The 18,257-nt window shown below is 35.1% G+C and overlaps 2 protein-coding genes and 2 pseudogenes across 3 annotated transcripts in view; all 4 read right to left on the bottom strand.

The window, feature by feature from the left end:
- Positions 1 to 18,257, bottom strand: part of LOC113058065 (WD repeat-containing protein 1-like) — a 282,582-nt gene that overhangs the window by 108,945 nt on the left and 155,380 nt on the right. The gene's annotated exons all lie outside the window — the stretch shown is intronic.
- LOC113058097 (transmembrane emp24 domain-containing protein 9-like) lies at positions 2,089 to 4,495 on the bottom strand (annotated as a pseudogene).
- On the bottom strand, positions 7,532 to 12,414 carry LOC113058114 (vesicular integral-membrane protein VIP36-like; annotated as a pseudogene).
- Positions 13,594 to 18,165, bottom strand: LOC113058074 (phospholipase D3-like). 2 transcript variants are annotated; one of them, XM_026225757.1, is made up of 10 exons: positions 17,928 to 18,165; positions 16,952 to 17,139; positions 16,682 to 16,865; positions 16,423 to 16,537; positions 16,205 to 16,332; positions 15,764 to 15,967; positions 15,295 to 15,434; positions 14,510 to 14,675; positions 14,327 to 14,426; positions 13,594 to 14,091 (listed from the first exon to the last, which is right to left on the bottom strand). In XM_026225757.1, the coding sequence occupies exons 2-10, from the start codon at positions 17,020 to 17,022 to the stop codon at positions 13,886 to 13,888; spliced, it is 1,314 nt and encodes a 437-aa protein (XP_026081542.1). In that variant the 5' UTR covers positions 17,023 to 17,139; positions 17,928 to 18,165; the 3' UTR covers positions 13,594 to 13,885. The 2 variants fall into 2 exon arrangements, with proteins under 2 accessions (XP_026081542.1, XP_026081540.1); XM_026225755.1 differs by having other exon boundaries at positions 13,595 to 14,091; positions 16,952 to 17,136.

Here is an 18,257-nt window from a genome sequence, read left to right on the forward strand (position 1 = left end):
CAAATAAAGGGTTAAATTTAGTTCCACGTGTTTTAAGTTTGTAATGATCTTAAATATGTTTTTAGAAAATAAATAAACTTTGTATTTAACAATATAATTACCTTCATTAGCGGAATAAAGCAAGTTTTTGCAGGTGTAAATAAAATTCGTAGACCAGCTAGGTGATACGATTCAACCGATTCACTGAAAAGATTCGAAAAAAAAGAGTTGATCACTAATCGGACGATGCTGATGTAATTCACATAGACAGTAAAAGAAAAAATACAATTCAGTAATTCAGCTATAACAACACAATAGCTCTTTGCTTGATAGCCTGTTAGTAAAATAATTATCTTACCTCAAATTAATTTTTTGTTTGAAGTTTAAAATCTTTATGTCTAACGATATCTCTGAGAACCATATTTTTTTTTAAATTTTTATATTATTATTTATTACATATAGGTTTGAGCATATTAAACAAATGAGAGAGAGAAAGCATTTTCTAAAATACAGTATTTATTTTATTTTATACAGTATTACCTATTTTTATTTCCTTTGTAGAGGACGCCAAGACTAGGTTACTTGAAAAATAAATAGAAATGACAGACAATTTTTTTATTTCACCAATCAGTTTTTATAGGTTTCAGGCTATTTTTAACATGATTATATTTCCCTAAGAGAGTTAATTTGTTAATTCTGTCAATATCAGTCATATTTAAAGACCAAGGAGAGATAATGTTATGATCAAACCTCCAAATATTTGATATCCCTAAAAAGCCAAAATTGTGCTCTGTACAGAACACCCAGACTTCAAAATGTAGTCTAAAAATTCACTAAAACATACTAACAGGACAAAATAAAAATGGTGTGAACTAAGTAAATGTTTGTAATGTACTGTATGATGACCAGCAATAGATGTTTTCATATCATTAGTCAATATGGCCATGGTGTGTAATTTTAATTCCTCAAATTTCTTATGTTACCCAAACAATTATGTAGACAACGTTGGGGAGAGTGGGAACCTTTATTTCTGAGTGCAATTATTGGTATATTTCTCACCAACAAATCTTTCCCTCCCTTGTCCCTACATAAAAACTAACCCCTTTCCCTGTAGCTGCTTATAAACTAAAAGGACAAAGAAAAACCATACAAAAGTGATGGCAAAGCAATGCAGTAAACAATAACCAAACAACAACATGCAGTCTTCTTTTTTTTTTTTTTAAATACAACATTATGACACAGCTCTGGTAACAAAAGGCATGGTACCTTTTTAGATTTACAGTGTAATCTGGGCAGATCAATTTAAGAGTGAATAAATGATTGAAATCAACATGAGGAGTTTACAACAGGAAAAAATATGTGATAAATATGATCATATTTATGTGCAAGATGTCAACAGTTTTAAAGGAAACTAAGAAAAACAGTAGATAACAGGGGATTTAAGCATTCATGGAAAATACAAAACCTTTTGATATTATTTATTTTCAATGTGCCAAATACTCAGAATTAAACATTTTACCTTTTGATAACTACATTTTGCCATTTATGTATATATAACGTTTTAAACGTACATTTATACACAATCACTGAGGTCAACATCATTGTAGCTATCAAAAGGGAAGAAGGCCTAATACTAACTGATTTGAGTGTTCTCGACCGCAGTGATGCTCAACCAAAAAAAAAACACGGGTACAGAAGAGAAAACATTAACCAATCGTATAAAGAATACAAATTTAAACCCAAGCAACATTCACTCGGAGCAAAACTTTAAATATCATACTAATTACTGGCATAACCAAACAACAGAATACATTTACACCTGCCACCAGGATAAACGTTGTTTCTAACTGTTTAAGCAAATAATCCAAAATCTCATTTATGAAAAAAAAAGAAATCATGCTTGCAGCCAGTTTAAATGTCTTCATCAGCTTTCTGAACACGTCAAATATTCTTTTAGCAAGTTATGGGGCTATAAAAAATGGTAAGGCAACCACTATGCATTAATATGCATCAAGTAAACTACTTTTGCTGAGTGTCTATCCCCTCCTAAACAGTAACAAACTGTAATGCGTTTCAGAACAGAAAACTAGGTTCACATTACATGGGGTGGCGCTGAAACGAGCAGCTTAAAACAAATGTCAATGCAGGATAAAAACGGGGCATTTAGGGAGGGAACTGAACTGAGAGCATGTTGACTTTTCAGCAGTCTTGACCACACATGAAGCAGGCCATCTTCAAAATGTTGTGTGTACTGTATCAACTGACAAGCACAACTTTAAAAAAACAACAAAAAAAATTCAAATACAGTTCTATACTAATTTCTTGGCCTCAAAGAAGCTCTTCAGATGTCTCATTTGCCAAAACCCGATGGCCACCAGGATCAGCGTCTGGACGATAGACCACCACAGGACTCTCTGATTGGTGCTCTCGCTGGTCTGTCTGAAGCGCTCCTCACGATACTAAAAGAAGAAAGAGATTCAGATTGGGATCACTCTAGTGCACAGACGACAGAAACCCCATGTTCAGTCACTGGTCGCGACTCTCATACCCTCTGATAGTTCTGCTCTTTCTGGATCTGATCCACCTGCTCCATCAGCTGTCGCACTCTCAGCTGCAGCTCCGTCAGCTTGTCTTTGGCAGCGATTTCTGCGTAGTTGTTTGCATGCTCGCCAACTTGGATGTCCAAGTGAACACGCTATATTGAAAAGCGAAAGCTTTCTTAATAGGTAGCCAGTCAATATTAGATCGTGCATTACACCATAAATTATATATCTCAATTATGTTTGAATAAAGACTTACATTTTTCATTCATTAGAATGTGCGGTGTTAATACTTTTCTAAGCAAAAACAAGACTATCATACCTTTTTACCATGATTTACAGCAGTGACCCACTAAAATGTCATTCAGTGTACAATAGCTCATATTTCAAAACTGTCAGGCATGTTTAGCGAAAGATCGTTAGATTAGATCACAATGCAGCCTAAATGCAGCAAACTAATTCATTCTTATTGTAAAAATGTTACCAATCTTCGCCCACTATCCTTCAAACCACTAAGCTTTACCATTTATCAGCAAGTTTTTAATAAATTAAAGTGTAATAAAATGTAGTATGATCCCTCTCCTTCTTTATATTTTAATATATATAGGTCAGAAGTATGTTGCTTTATTTTTACATAGACATGTGTAGACCATACTTTGTTTTCACAAAAACTATTTGAAAAACTAAAGTAGACACTTTCCTTGAATTAGATACGTTTTCTATGTGTGTTTTTTTATAATAATTCATATATTATATAATTTAATTATTCAAAGTTTATGGATTAACACATTCAGTTCCATGCAATAATTTTTTGTAAGTTTGTGTCAAATAAATTTGCAGTGTATTCTCCAATATTTACTTGTCTCAAAGCATATTTACAAATAAAGTCGAAGTAGACTAGAAGAAGCGATGCACAATTGAACTCACAAGCATGCCTCCAGCAACAGAGCAAATTGGAGGAATTTGAGTGCAAGCAGATCTGATGCTCTCCAGGTGTGTGTGAGGTGAAGATAAACCTGCCCTCAGATCCATACTGGCGGGACAGGATCACCTGAAACACACGCGCACACACACACAAAGATAAGCAAATGAGAACATACTGCACATTTTATTACAAAACCTTTATTACAAACAGACCTTCTCATCAGGATCTTTCACTTCCACAAACATCCCCGTCTTGAGTTGCAGGCAAATACTCTTCTTTCTGCTTGTCATAGAGCTGGGTTCGGTAGTTACCTGGTCAAGATTTACAACGTTGGAAGGAAAGAAACAGAAGTCATTTTCATAATAATCCAGTGACACAAACACACTTAGCATAGTAAGTTATTATAGAGTAAGGAGTCAAATGCTCTTGGTGTTGCACTACATAATGTCTCTTTTATATTCAGTATATTTAAACATCAGATTGTTTCATTTTCACAGTTTCATCTAATTTAGCTAGTCCAGCATGATGGATCACTGTGGTATTGCCTTAAGAACGTTATCAATGTTTAAGAAAGGCTTATGAGTTAATATATCTGCTTTCTCAGTCCAGTATGCCTGGTAATGTCTATTAAAATGTTAATTTGTCTAAGTTAATGGTAAAGCCAAGAAAAAGCTCTTTTTAATATTTTTGTCTAGTTGAAGTCAAGCTGGTTGCTAACGAGTGAACTCTAAGTTACTTGACAAACCTGCTAGTTAGCATTAGGCTAAGCATTAACGTGCACTACAGGATTGGCTTCTTGTTTCTCCTACTCACCTATGATCATGGTTTCGTCCGGTATTTCTTCTATGAAGCATTTCTTTTCAGTCTCGCCGATATGAAAATACAACGCAGACACGAAACTGTTGTAAATGTTTAACAACAACACCAAATAAACTGTAAACTGCATTCTGATTGCCACCATCTTGACACTGCAGGTGAAACGCTCACTGCGCATGCGCAGCGCCAGTGCCACGTAACCCATCGTCGGCCACCGTCCAATCAGAAAGCGGAAAGTGTGTTCCGCGGTTGCTCGTGGTCAGTGTAGTTTTTAACTGAGTGAATAGAATCTTTTGAAATTTTTAATATGATTTTAGTTCATCATGGCCCGTCTAAATCGTTACCAAGCAAGTGGCGACATAAATGCGCATTATCTTTGAGCTCACATTCTTCATAAAACGTTTAGAATGTGTTTTTTGAACGGTGAACTCTGTTACGGTTTAAGTTTATAGAATTAACCCAAATAGGCCTATGAGTGTGTTTTTTAGAGTGTTTGCCACTGTGGTGTTTGCTCATTTGTGATACCTCCATATGACGTTTCCTATCACACATCAAATTAGAATGTAGCCTATGTAAAACGGACGATGCTTTCCAGATCTTTAGCAGACATCTCGCAGATGTATGTGTGACATGAGCGCCACAAAGAGTTTAAGAGTGCATTTGATTTATTTAATTTTCCTATTTTACTGTGAGTTGCATTTTTCGACTGTCAGTCAGGAAGTAAAACTGTAAAAGCTAAGTATTTTCATTAGGCTGGATGAAGAAAGTGAAAAAAATCTATATTTTCAAAAATTGTTAAACATTTTGTTGACTGAAAAAAAGACTATTATATAAAATTAAGCTAAATTGAAAATTAATTCACATTTTCAGGCAGGAAATCCTTGACGTGTGAGCACACTGATAATTACTTCACACAAATTGTATTTTGAAATGTCTGTAATTTTGCAGGAAATATCTCAGAGTGACTAGACACTCTGAATATAAATATACAATACAAACTGGCACTATATTTACTGTATTAAAACTAAAATTCACCATGCATCATCTTGCAAATGCTTGGAAATAAGTTCACAGCAGTCAGTCTCTGAATCATTTGGTTGATTTTCTTATTTTCTTATGCCAACTTCCACTTTATTTTGCCAACTTCCACTTGAATTCTTGCATATTGACACTACATGTTGAGTCACAAGATGTTGATTTATTTAACCAGGTGTTAGTCGTTAAATATCACAGTAGTTTCCACACCATTCTGACCCATCAGCTCTGTTAAAGTGTGCAGAGATGGTCTCATGGCTATGGTTTTGTGACTTTTGAACACCACCACGATGCAGGAAATACCTTAGCGGCTCAGAGCTCATGGACAAACCGATGTTAATCATGTCGGGCCAACACCAAAACATGATTTTAAGGTCCTGTCAAGGCAAAATGAAAGCAGCTCTCTTGACAGGCGAGTAGTAGACCGGACTGAATCCATTGAGCAATCATGGGGGAAAAGGGTTGGCAAATACTGTGAACTTATTTTAAGACAGTCATGAGCCAGCTCAGGTAGCTTGCTTGGCATCAGTCTGTTGACTCTAGCATGCACAGAGAGCTTTATTAAGAGCCTAGAGGACAACAATATGGCTCTAACATGGAACTTTCTGTCATGAAAAAAGACAGGATGGAGCACATCAATGACGAGCCCTGCGAAGTCCAAAACTGTGAATCTAATCACCACTAATATAGGACAGAAAGAAGAAAGGTGTGATTCTTCAGTTTACCTACATGGTGATTACTCAACACTGTACATATACCTATCCCTTGTGCAAAAAAGATAGAGAGATGATAAATAAAAAATGTGTCCGGAATGTTCATTAATGTGATGTTGCTGTTGACTGCAGCTGCCCTTTGATGTTTTTAATAATAAAGACTAATAATGGTAACAAAAGTGAAAAATTATTCACTGCCCGACACACTTATCCCTGTTGCGGTAACTCTTTTATTATTATATGCTTGTATGTTTTCAAGCTATATTAAGTTCAATTCAAACATTAACGACATGCAACAAATGTATTTGTTATTCATGTGTAATCCCTTAAGTACTTAAAATGAAATTAATAATTAAATACAAATTTGTATTAATGTGTTATTTGAGTAGTGACAGTTTAAGGTGTGAGAAGATGCTCATTTTATATTCCATTTACAGTCAACATAGTCCATGTTTTTTTTGTTTTTTTTTACAGTTTAAGATTTTTTTTTAGCAAGATGTTTATATAGTTTCACATTTCTACTCACAAAAGTATATTTTGGGATGAAACTGAAGTTTCTTGAGACAAACATACATCTTAATACTGCTTCACAATGTGTATTCGAAAACTATATGAATTTGTAACTCTTCCTAATATCGACATGTTCTCCAAAAACCTTGTTGGTGACACTTTTTTTATTACACTAAAGATTTTGCAGGATAAATAATTATTTTAGTCCATGAATTTATTTATTTGTTTTTTTTTTGGACACTATTGGTTTAATATGAGTAAATTGGGTCATAAGTGCAAATAATTTACAAATAAAAAAAAAAGGTACTACAAAAAATGAAAACAATGAAACTTATATTTAACAAGTCGACTGTTATAACTGCTTTATTTTCTCACCAAAAACACTTTTAGAGTCTCTGCCCATTTAAACGTGAACGTCTTTCAGAAACAGCTGTTAATAGTGCAATGCGATAATTTCAAACAAACGCGCAAAGCATTAAGATTTTTAAAAAAAAAGATGAAAAAAAAGGCTGGAACTCGTTACACTGCAGTTATAAAATAACCAATGGTTCAATATTTTCAAAAACTCCCATGGTTTAAAAAACAAGCACAAACATTATCCTGTTAGAGAGAAGGGCAATAACTTCAAATATTAACATTGATTTGATCAATTTCAGAGGATACCTTTCATCAGTCCATTAAAATCCTCTTAAGTAAATCATTACAGTTTCATCAGCACTCCAGAGCAGACACAATGCGTGGATGGAAAAGAAACACAAGATAAAGCGTTAAAACAATAAAAAAATAAAACCACCACGGATTTAGAGAATGAAGCTAAATCAAGTGTATAAAGTGTATACACAAAATTTGAAAATGAACTACTGTAGTAGTATGCGTACTTCAAAAAAAAAAAGCGTTTAATTGAAGCCACAAATCCCATTCTTTAGAATCAAAGCAGCATTCCTTCCAGTCCACATGTACACAGCCGTTCAAAATTCACATTAATGCTTTTTTCTTTCACCTACAGAGTTCTTTGAAATCCTAGTTTTTTAGTAAAACCTCTTGTTCCTCTCTTGACGCTTCTGAAATACCAGCGCCAACAACGCCACAAACCACGATTCCCAGCAGAGCGCACAGCAGAAGCAGAAACACCTTCCAGCCAGTGAGGGGCGTGCTCCGGAAATTTCCTGTCGGGTCATCGATATTATCTGTTTTGTGGGAGAAGATGTGAACATTAAAGGCATGTGAATAAAAATCCTCCTGCTAACAGTTTGAATAGGTCAGTGTTGTTACCTTTCGGCGACTTGAGGAGACTGACACTCGGCTCGATCTTCGTCCAGTCCTGGTTGTCCTCCTCAGGAGAGTGCTCCACCATCAGCTGGTACATCTTCATAGAGATGATGTCGTGGTTATCTGCACAGAGCAAATCGTATGAGTGAGGTCTGGCAAGAGGACTATTGTGGACATCTAGGGGAGATTTATTATTAGCTCTTACCGGAAAGATCTCCTGTGGCCGCAGAAGCACCAAAATAGTATCCTGTCGGGAGACGGACGCCTCCAAAATCAATGCACTCTTTCCAATCGTTCCTGTCATCCACATCTATCATAATCTGTGGAAACACAACATAGCTGTTGCACACTTCTATACAAAGGACTCGTATCATGAGCATCCACAAAAATGGTCATCACTGCTTCAGCGCCAGAATGAAACGGTCAGTAATCACTAGTTAAACATTATACAATTCAAGTATAAATTAAATTGATTCAAAAATGATAGTAAACATATCTATGTTACAAAAGATTTCGATTGCAAATAATCTTTCCTGAATGTTCTTCATCAAATAGGATTAATAAATGCTTTTTAAATATATTTGTTAGTCATGAGAACTATTTTAAAAGTGGAGCCTAATTGAAAAGTTTTAATTCATTCAGTCTTTAATTTTTTCAACACCATGTCAGGAGAAATGCCATTTTAGGGATGCATCGATCATGATTTTTCATGGCCGATTCCGATACAGATTTTTTTACAAGCAAACTTGCAAATTCCGATATGGATTTCAGATTTTTTTTTCTTTAAGTAACAAAACAAGAAAGAAGGAAAGTGTGCATAAACAAGATGTTTATTTGGTATTTAATAGCCAAACTGGCTTTTGACTATTGAAAACAATAACCATAACCATAAACCATCTGAAATTAACGGCAGTAACTGCACAGTAAGTAGCCTACATTCAATACAAACATAAATGTTTCAGACGTCAGCATTTAGTTTTTTAAAATGTGTTGAAACTACATTGAACTGGACTTAAATAAAAGATAACTGTAACCATGTGAAATTAAAGGCATTAACATAGTTCTACAATCCAAAAAACACAATCAACACACATTCAATAAAATGTTTCTTAATCAGCATTTGTTTTAGTTTTTAAATTTGTTTTAAATAAAAAAAGTTATTTACCAGTGAGACTAAATAAAAGTATGCTATATAAATACATTATTCCAAAATGTTAAAACCAAAATAATGTTGGTGCGAATAAAACAAAGATGCAAAGTATTTCATTTGTCCAATTAAATTTATAAATTATTAGGGTAATGATTCAGATCTATATTTGTTTTACTTGAGCCAATGAAAAATAAATAACTATTGCCTCAAAAAAAAAAAAAAAGATGTGAATCATTACCCTAAAATGTTTTACTGGATGAATGAAACACTTTTTTTCAGTGTGCTACAGTATATGATTTTAAATCAAATTAAGTCGATTTCATTTTAAGGTAAAATAAGAAATAATCATCCTATACAGAACTGACACTTCTGTTTTTCAAATGTTTATACAAGTTCTACTTTACAAAAAAATTCAAAATAAATAAAAAGCATTTCAGTTTTGTCACAGTTTAGTCTGTTTCGTTTCTCATCCAACACGCAAGAAGTTGAGCTGAACATCCCTTCACTAGCTATCTTCATTGCAAAAAATAGTCATACAATAATAACAAAAACAACAACAACAACTAAGACATTTAAGGTTATACTAGACAAACTAATCTAAATTTTTTTTCTACTATCATTCTGGTGATATAAAGTCTATTTACGTTTAAAAACTGTACAGTCCAACTTATGTAACGTGTTTACCGATATGTTTTTTGAGCACAAATCATATTAGATAATACTGTGACACTGAAGACTGGAGTAATGTTGCTAAAAATTCAGCTTTTCCATCACAGAAAGTAAATTACTTTAAAATATATTAAAATGGAAAACTGTTATTTGAAATTGTTAAAAAAAAAAAAAAAGTTTCTTAGACTTTCAAAAACTCATTGTATTTGCATTTACAGAGTATCTTACGTGAGTCTGCCTTTGGAGTATCTAATGGCCAGGTATGTGTCATGATCTTTGTTCCTGATTCCACAGAGCAGCCTCCCAATTCAGTAGGAGCGACCGTCTTTTCCCGTGATCGTACGGCAAGGAGCCGTTATTCACCATCGCAGAAATATAGGGAAACGAGCGCTAGAGGACCAAAGAATATGAATCAAGTTCATCACATTGACTTCTGCCTATATTTGTGACAGACAAAATTGATGTAAATTACTAAAGGATGGTATTTTGTACCCTTATCCAACTGTTCCTGAATCAGCTTGTGTGAAACAGAATGATAATTCATAAAAGGTCACTGCACTCTACTAAACTCAAAACAATAAGCACTGTATGTACTTTTTATGAAATGCTTCAACGACAAATAATGAATGATGAGGGCAGGGAAATGACTGAACCATATAACGCAGGCAAAACAAAGAAAGCATTGCTTGTAATGTTTGGAAATAAAAAATAAATAAGGGAAGGGATAGTTCAAATAAAAAGACATTCTTCTCTACACCTAGGATTATTTCTCAGTTTGACATCAAATGCATATAATCATATTCAAACTATCCCTTTTAAAGCAGTTTCCACGCAAGGATAAGAGCGATGACCGGAAGCTGCACAAACAAGCCAAAAATCCAGAATTCCCATAAATACTAGCTTTTCTGGAAATGGATATCTTCATATCTCAGGTTTATCTGACAACGACAAAGCAAAGCTTTCATTCAGATGAAGGTGCAAACACACAAACATTTCACATCTCTCAACTCACATCCGGAGCCTCATCGTTAGGGTATGTGTCTATAAAAATGGCCAACCCTTGGAAGTTGGCACTACTGCCAAACACGGTGCCTGCAGAGAAAGAAGGACCCGTGAGTACGGCGCACTTACATCCATTCCTTGCAGATCATTACGGAAGGTATCCACAAAAATAGCCAGGCCTACAAAATGGTCTTGGTTTCCAAATACTGGGCCTAAATGAAAGCATGACACAATCAACCGCAGGGAAGACAGACAGACTTGCAGATGGATCACACTGGACTACACACACATACAGCAGACAGCATTATAACTCATTACATCACAATTCATGAAATGGTCGAGAAAGTGCTTCGAACGGGATCTAAACCTTCAGTTTTCCTTCACAGATTTACCAGTATGTAGCCTGTCTTTCGTGTACCAAATGGCAAAACCATCTCCATGGAGGAGATTCTTTCCTGATCCATGAATTTTAAATTGCACATGCATCTCCCAATCCTTCAGATGGCAGGGCTGCAGAAAGGGAAAAATTAACATTACTCAACTTTAGTTTTGGCATTTTGTTTAAGATTTTCAGTTCAGCTTTACTCACCACTGTATTCCAGATGGAGCCCTGTTTGCTCCTCTCATCCGGAGTCAGACGCACATACTGGCTGGTTACTAAAGTGCTTCCCCAAAAGTCCCACTGACTCGATGGACTTGTTCCAACACCTGATGCAAGACACAATGATTAGTCATTTCTGCAAAAAAATGTTTTATAGTGTATTGACACGTTGAGAGCGATGTGAAGCTTATACACACACACACACAATTAATATTTAATGTGTTATTTTAGTGTCATGTGTCTGTATATCGTTTCAGTTTTAATATACAGGCATCCTGCAATACTGGAAACACTGTCAGCATTTTTACACTAAGCTAATTTTATTTTACAGTAAGCTCTACTTTACAGTAAAGTAAAGATAATTAGATTTTTTTTTTTATTACAGTGCATCTGGAAAAACATTCAAAGTATTAGTATTGAATAAATTCTTTATGAGATAAAACGAATACAAAATATTTTGTATCTGTGAAACTGCTGCTGTGTGAACTTTTTGTCATAAGATACTCTTTAGGTCTTCCTCAATAATGCTGGAGAACGAGATCATCAGGTTTAGCACAAACTGTGGAGTAAACGTGTGCCTGATAATGAAATAATGTACATTTTCAGCTTTTGTTCAGATATTTGTACCCAATTAACTTTAAAAGAAACAAAAGATTTGTCAAAGTCTTAACTAGGCAATATTTTATTTTTAATTAAATACTATACTGACAGTTTGCATGCTCTCCCTGGGAAGCCGGATTTCTTTTCAACCTGCCCTATAAAAGCAAACTGTCCTCACCTGTTCAAATAAAGGCTAACTAGTTTTGTTTACACTGAGTTGTCACTGTAAAGACTCGACTGTAGTCTATTATATCCCGTGTTACACGTTCCCAATAAAAGACATGAAGCCTTACATTACAAAGTAACATCCTAATGTAACTCGTGCTCGTGTCTGAGCAGGACTGAAGGAGATACTCACCCTGATAGGGCTTGATGAGCGAGTGCTCCCGCTTTAAGTGCTCCGCGTTCCCGTCCGTTATATCGGAGGAGACGCAGGAAAAGTGGAGTAGCCATAAAAGCAGCAGTATTCTGTGGCACACCGGCATTTTATGGGTTACACTTGTTTGAGGGTGAAGCCATAGAGCTGGGCTTCTTTCTCGTGCCATTTTTAACGTCTTCCTTCCTTCCTTCCTTCACTTCCTGCGAGGAGACGCGGGCTGTGTTTCAAAACCTAGTGCGCTGCCTGCCTAGACAGCATATCTGAGACTTATTAGCGCCATATTTGTGAGTTATTAACCTTTTACGAAAATTAACCACGACTGTATTATTACTACTACTACTACATCCTACTACTACAAAAAATAAATAAAAAATAAATAAATAAAATAAAAATAAAAATAAATAAAACCTTTATTTGTAGTACTTGTAGTATGTTAACCGTAGTTTTGCCACACAAACCAAATACAAATCAGTCTGCCAAAAAAATAAAAAATAAATACAATTTTATAAAACCATGGTTAATTTAAGTAAGGAGCTCACTTTGTTTTAAGACAACGTTTTCTTTTGTTTTCTTTTTTCATGTTAATTAATTATTTGCTGATAATAAAATAAAATACTGTTTATTATACACACATTTGAAAGGAATTGTGTTGGAGTCCAACATTAACTTCTTAAATATCAGTAAAACTGAACAAGTATAAGCTTTCAAATTTTGTAAGTTTGAATACTAAATAATAATAATAAATAATAATAATAATAATAATAATAATAATAATAATACCGTTTGGCGCACATAATGTGGCGTAAATCGTAAAATGTACAAGTAGTGCTTCAGTTAAAGCCAGTCATATATAGATCAGTGGTTGCGACCAGCTTTGATCTCACAAATAAACAAACCAGCGCACAATACAGTTGAATGGGTTTAAGCAGGATAGACAACAGCTTCATTATTCATGCATTTAAAGCATTTTTTTTTTTTGGTAAACATTACAGCATATTATGCAAACATTATTACGTTGATGACATTTATTCCAGTTTTCTTAACCCTCAGGTAGGCCTATTGCTTAATTTGACCATAGAGCTTAACTAATTGTTTTAAGCAATAATAATTAATTGTCTTTTGTACTATAATTTATATTAATTATATATATATATGTGTGTGTTATATCTACTACTTGTAGAATATACGATACGTATACTTGTGGATACACACACAAATATATATATATATATATATACACACACACACACACACAGAGTATAAAGTACCTTTGAAAAATATAAATGAAATATGAATAACATCAGAGCACAAGCATTTTCTTACTGAAAAGGCAGTTTTATTTGAAGACAAACTTTACTGTCATTACAGCCAAGGCACCTATTACAACAATATTTCATTTACATGCATGTTTAACCAGTTCAACATAAAAAAAATCAGTGCTTGCTCAAGGATCTTGTCCTTATTCTGGCAAATGTCACATAATGCAAATATACAATAAATGCACTTAAAAAAAAAAAGAATTTATATATGCCGCATTTATAACAAACATTAAAAATGCACAGCATCCTTCTGGCAAATACATAGATCATAAATAAGTTATCAGTAGGCAGGAATGCCACATGGATGGGTTTTTTGGTTTCTGATGTTTTTATTTTGTTGAAACATAGTGCATAGCAACCAATAAAGAGCGTGGTTTATTATGTAAGCTTTTTTCCGCTGCAGTGCTCCGCGTGAACATCAGTGAGGGTTTGAGCGTATTCTGAATGCCAATCCCTCTGGAAAACCTCCTGCATCTGGCTCTGAATGGTTTGCTGGCCCTGCCCTACTGCAGAACCTGTCTGATTCACGACAAGCCCAACCCCTGCCGTCTGGGTGAAGTAATTCTCAGACCAGTTGGAAGTTCCTATAAAACACAATATAACAATCAATCATCATAGTTGGATTATAAAACTGATATTCTCTTGATTCCAAAACTCATATTCACAGCGATTCATTTGTAAATGTAAACATTGGCTGTTTCTGTTGGCAGGGTTTTTATGATGCATCACCAAACCTGCCGTCAGTCAGGTTGCTGGACTATGAAAAAGCATGCAAGTGAGATCATGCTGTGAAATGGCGAGAGGAAACGGCGAACACACCAATGTAAACAACTCGGTCAGTCACCATGTACTTGGCATGGTTGACACGTGCAAACGGGATCCTCTGCTGCTCTCGGGTTGACGGCACCTCAAAAACTTTCTGTGAAATAAATAAAACATTTTAGACAGCTGGATAAAAAAAAAAAGTCATTCAGAAGATGTACAGAGCACACAGAAACGTACAGAATGAATGTTGCAGCTCAGAGGGGGGTTGTTGAGGACCGATAAAGACTGGAGGAAAACAAACATGGCACCAGGAGAATGACTCCAACAACTGACCAGCAGCTTCACCTCAACACCTCTCGTACAAGCTGCCTCGCGCAGGGCCGAGTCGATGACAGGCCAAAACCTACACGACATAAGACACTGAAAATCATGGAAAACATCACAATAATCTTTCACATGCTTTAGAAACTATGTGCATGCAAATGTATTCAATTTTCAAAATTACGTCCAGGGTTTTTTGTATAATTGAGCTACTACAATAGTTTTTATTTTTTTTAAATGTCTTAATAATTCGTATTCCTTTTTAGTTTTAGTTATCTTTCACATGCTATGTAAACTAGGTAAGCTATTAAACAACATGTACATGCAAATATTACCCCACTGTTATTTTAGTACAATTGAGATACTATTTTACTTTTTAAAATATATTTTGAATTAGTTTTTTATTGTTGTTTTCCATTCTTGTTTTAATTTCAGTCCATTTTTTTTCACTTTGTTGTGTGTTTTGTCCATTTTTTTAAACGTCTGTTTTTTTTAGTAATTTTTGATTACATTTTTTTTTTAGTAGTACATCAAGAAAAAAAAAAATTATTTTGCAACAAACTAAAACAAAATAATATAAAAATATAATATTTTATTTTAGTTAAGTTACTTTTTCTTGGTTTATTTTAGTTAACTATAATAATCCTACAATAACTGTAATAAACTACAATAAGCAATAATTATCAATTGGTAAAGATTACCGAATGGGCTCGGTGAACTGAGACATGGGAAGGTAATCCATCACAGACACATAGATGAAGCGCTCAGCATCAGCGATTACTGACAGGATGCTTGAGAGATCGTCAGAACGGCCATGTGATGATAAAGGAGGAGGGGAACTCTACAAGAACAAGTCAAAAACCCTCATGTGATATTAAGAACACATTTCTGCACACGATAAAATGCAGGTGCCAAATGACGAACATAAACTGACCATGCAATGTATTCATTAAAAAGCACAATTGTTCTTAGGGATGAATATGACAAAAAGACAACATTTCTACACAATATGTTAAATGAAAAATAGACAAATGGAATAAATGACAATCAGTCAGCAAACAAGGCCAGAGAATGAGTGGAAATGTGAAAAGATTGAATAAAATGATTATATAATTAAACAAAAACCAGAGCATGCAATTGAAGTCAACTCGTGAGAGAAACACAACTCACAGACAAATAGACACGTGCAGGGACACCGTTGAATTTAACAGCTAATGGGTACTTAGAACTGGAGAGGGCGGAGAAACGGCCCGGCCAGAAAGGAGGTAGAGATCCATTCTTCTGAGCTCCAATGTCCCAGTACATGTCAAATATCCGTGAGGCGTCCTGTGCCAGACAGCTGCAGTCTTCCACAGACACGCCAACCTCTTTCACCTATTAGAAACATTGATTATACTTCTATACTTTCTGCATATATATTTTTAAGGACTGATTATTAATACCCATTGCAATATTACAAACAAATAAATTGCACTGGATAATAAATAAAATTACTTAAAATTAAATAAATGAAATAATAAAATCAAGACCTGCATGCATATTTGCATGTCACACCAGAAACCTTTCGTCCAGTCAGATAATGCTGCACAGTGTCACTAGAGTTGGAAGTACCTGGGTAAGGGAACGCCAATCCATGTTTGCGCTGCCTAAATACATGTGTTTCTTATCCACAACCCATAGTTTGGTGTGCAAAATGCCTCCAGTGATGCTTTGCAGGTCAACTCCCCTGACCTCAGCCCCTGAGAGAAAGCACAAAGCAAGAAAACTAAAGTATAAAACATCCATTCCAAACCGTTTCACATGCTGCATGCAAATGCACGCTGTTGTACCTGTTGCCACCAGTTCGTCTGTGTCTGCAATGTATGACTGAGGGGCGTTTACAGCAATCTTCAACTTCACTCCATTTGGTTCCAGTTGCTTTAGTCGTTCGAACACTTTTTTGCCCTATAGAAAGGATATTTATGAACTGCCTTCTCATATAATCAGAATCAGTATTTTCCAATCAGATCATATGCAATGTTTAACAAATGTTTTAAAGACTTCAGAGAACATTATTCAACACAGTGAAATGTCCACAACAGAACATACCAGAGCTGACGAGGGCTCCGTAAGGCCTAGGTCTGAATCACGGAGAGTGAAATAGAAAGCACCGATGTGGACAGAGCGGTTTGCTTTGTTTAACAGATGAATCCAAGTGTCTGAAATGCTCGGCAGGTGTGGCAAGCCGGAAGGGAAGCTGAGGCCCTCAGGGACACTCTCAACAAGAGTAAGCCTGATTAGGGAGCGTTTAGTAACACATTAACATCTCAAACTCACCATTTAAAGACTTCAAAACATGAAAGGGACCTGTTTCCTCACCTACAGTCAGATATGCATGTCTCTTGAGGCATCCAGAAACTTTCCAACCAGTGCAGCTCCAGTTGTGACATCAGGTGTGACACAGATTTAGGGACTCCATACTGCCAGACGTGCGATGCAAATCCACCCAAAAGGAGGAGAATGGTGGGCAGGAGACAGAAAAGGGAAAAGCTCCTTCCTTTTGTCTGCTAAAACAATAGAAAACTGGTGATATTCAATAAAAAACAAACAGATTTACTGTTTACTTATGCAAACATCTTTCAAACAATATATATATATATAGTGTTTAATGTCACATATCCTCTGCTGAAATTCGGTCATGTTTTCATGGCGAAACAAATGCTTGTCAAGGCAACTAGTCTCAGAAATTTGTTTACGTATGCAAATCAAAAAAATCAGAGAATCAAATCAGAAAGACATTCTGGTCTGTATACATGGGTTGTACTGCAATATTTTATTTTCTTCCTTATTATTTTTGCCTTGTGAAAACATCTTAACATTTACTTGAGGAGCAAAATGATATTACGATATTAACTCTTAACTTCATAAAAATGTATTAAATTATGGAAGTTTATGCATAATCCAAGATAAATACCTGGGGTGTGACGGGGTAAGAAAAATAAACGTAACTATAGTATTTCATTTTGTTTCTCAGTTAAATGCATCTTAGATATTTGTACTGGAAAACAAAATTAAGAAACAAATTTTTTTTTTTTGCAGTTTGATTCCTTTTTTCAATGTAAACCACTGTATTATCCACCAGGAGAAAATTGCATGTCTGTTGACTTAGAAATGTAATAACACGACTCTCCTCAACAAGCATGTTTCGGTAGCACAAACAGTGCTGGATGAAGTTTAATAATTAGGATTAGAGGTTTGTTAAAATCTCTAACCCTTAGTATGCACAATAGTATTCTTCTTTAGCAAACACCATTAATTTTGTACATCGCATGTTAGGAAATATGATCCACCTCACCTTGGAGGCTGTACACGGTTTGGTCTTGGTGTGTTTTGTGAGTGAAGTATCTGCAGTTTGGCTTCCCTGTTGATTTTCTTAAAGCCTTTTTTTACTTTTTGAAGGTTCCTGGATCTTAGCAGTGTCATCTTGACCACTAAGTATGGATCCATCATCCTCATCTGGAACACGTTCCACACATTTCACATCATTTGCTGTTATGCTATTTTCTCCTGTCCAGTGTGACTGGGATACACCTCCTTTTTTCAAAGTCCTCTCTCAGAGTATCTTCTTCACAAGCTTGATCAGATGCTTCATGCTGATCAACAGAAGAGCATGAGCTCAGATCCT

The sequence above is a fragment of the Carassius auratus genome, chromosome 39, assembly GCF_003368295.1.
Source record: "Carassius auratus strain Wakin chromosome 39, ASM336829v1, whole genome shotgun sequence".
Classification (NCBI taxonomy): Eukaryota; Metazoa; Chordata; class Actinopteri; order Cypriniformes; family Cyprinidae; genus Carassius; species Carassius auratus.

What these genes read in the sequence shown, in the direction of transcription:
- LOC113058074 (XM_026225757.1), bottom strand. Translation starts at nt 17,022, where the DNA reads ATGTCACAACTGGAGCTGCACTGGTTGGAAAGTTTCTGGATGCCTCAA. An exon ending in TGAGCTGCAACATTCATTCT is followed by an intron (nt 14,427 to 14,509) that starts GTACGTTTCTGT and finishes TTTATTTCACAG; the next exon opens with AAAGTTTTTGAGGTGCCGTC. An exon ending in TGACCGAGTTGTTTACATTG is followed by an intron (nt 14,092 to 14,326) that starts GTGTGTTCGCCG and finishes TGTGTTTTATAG; the next exon opens with GAACTTCCAACTGGTCTGAG.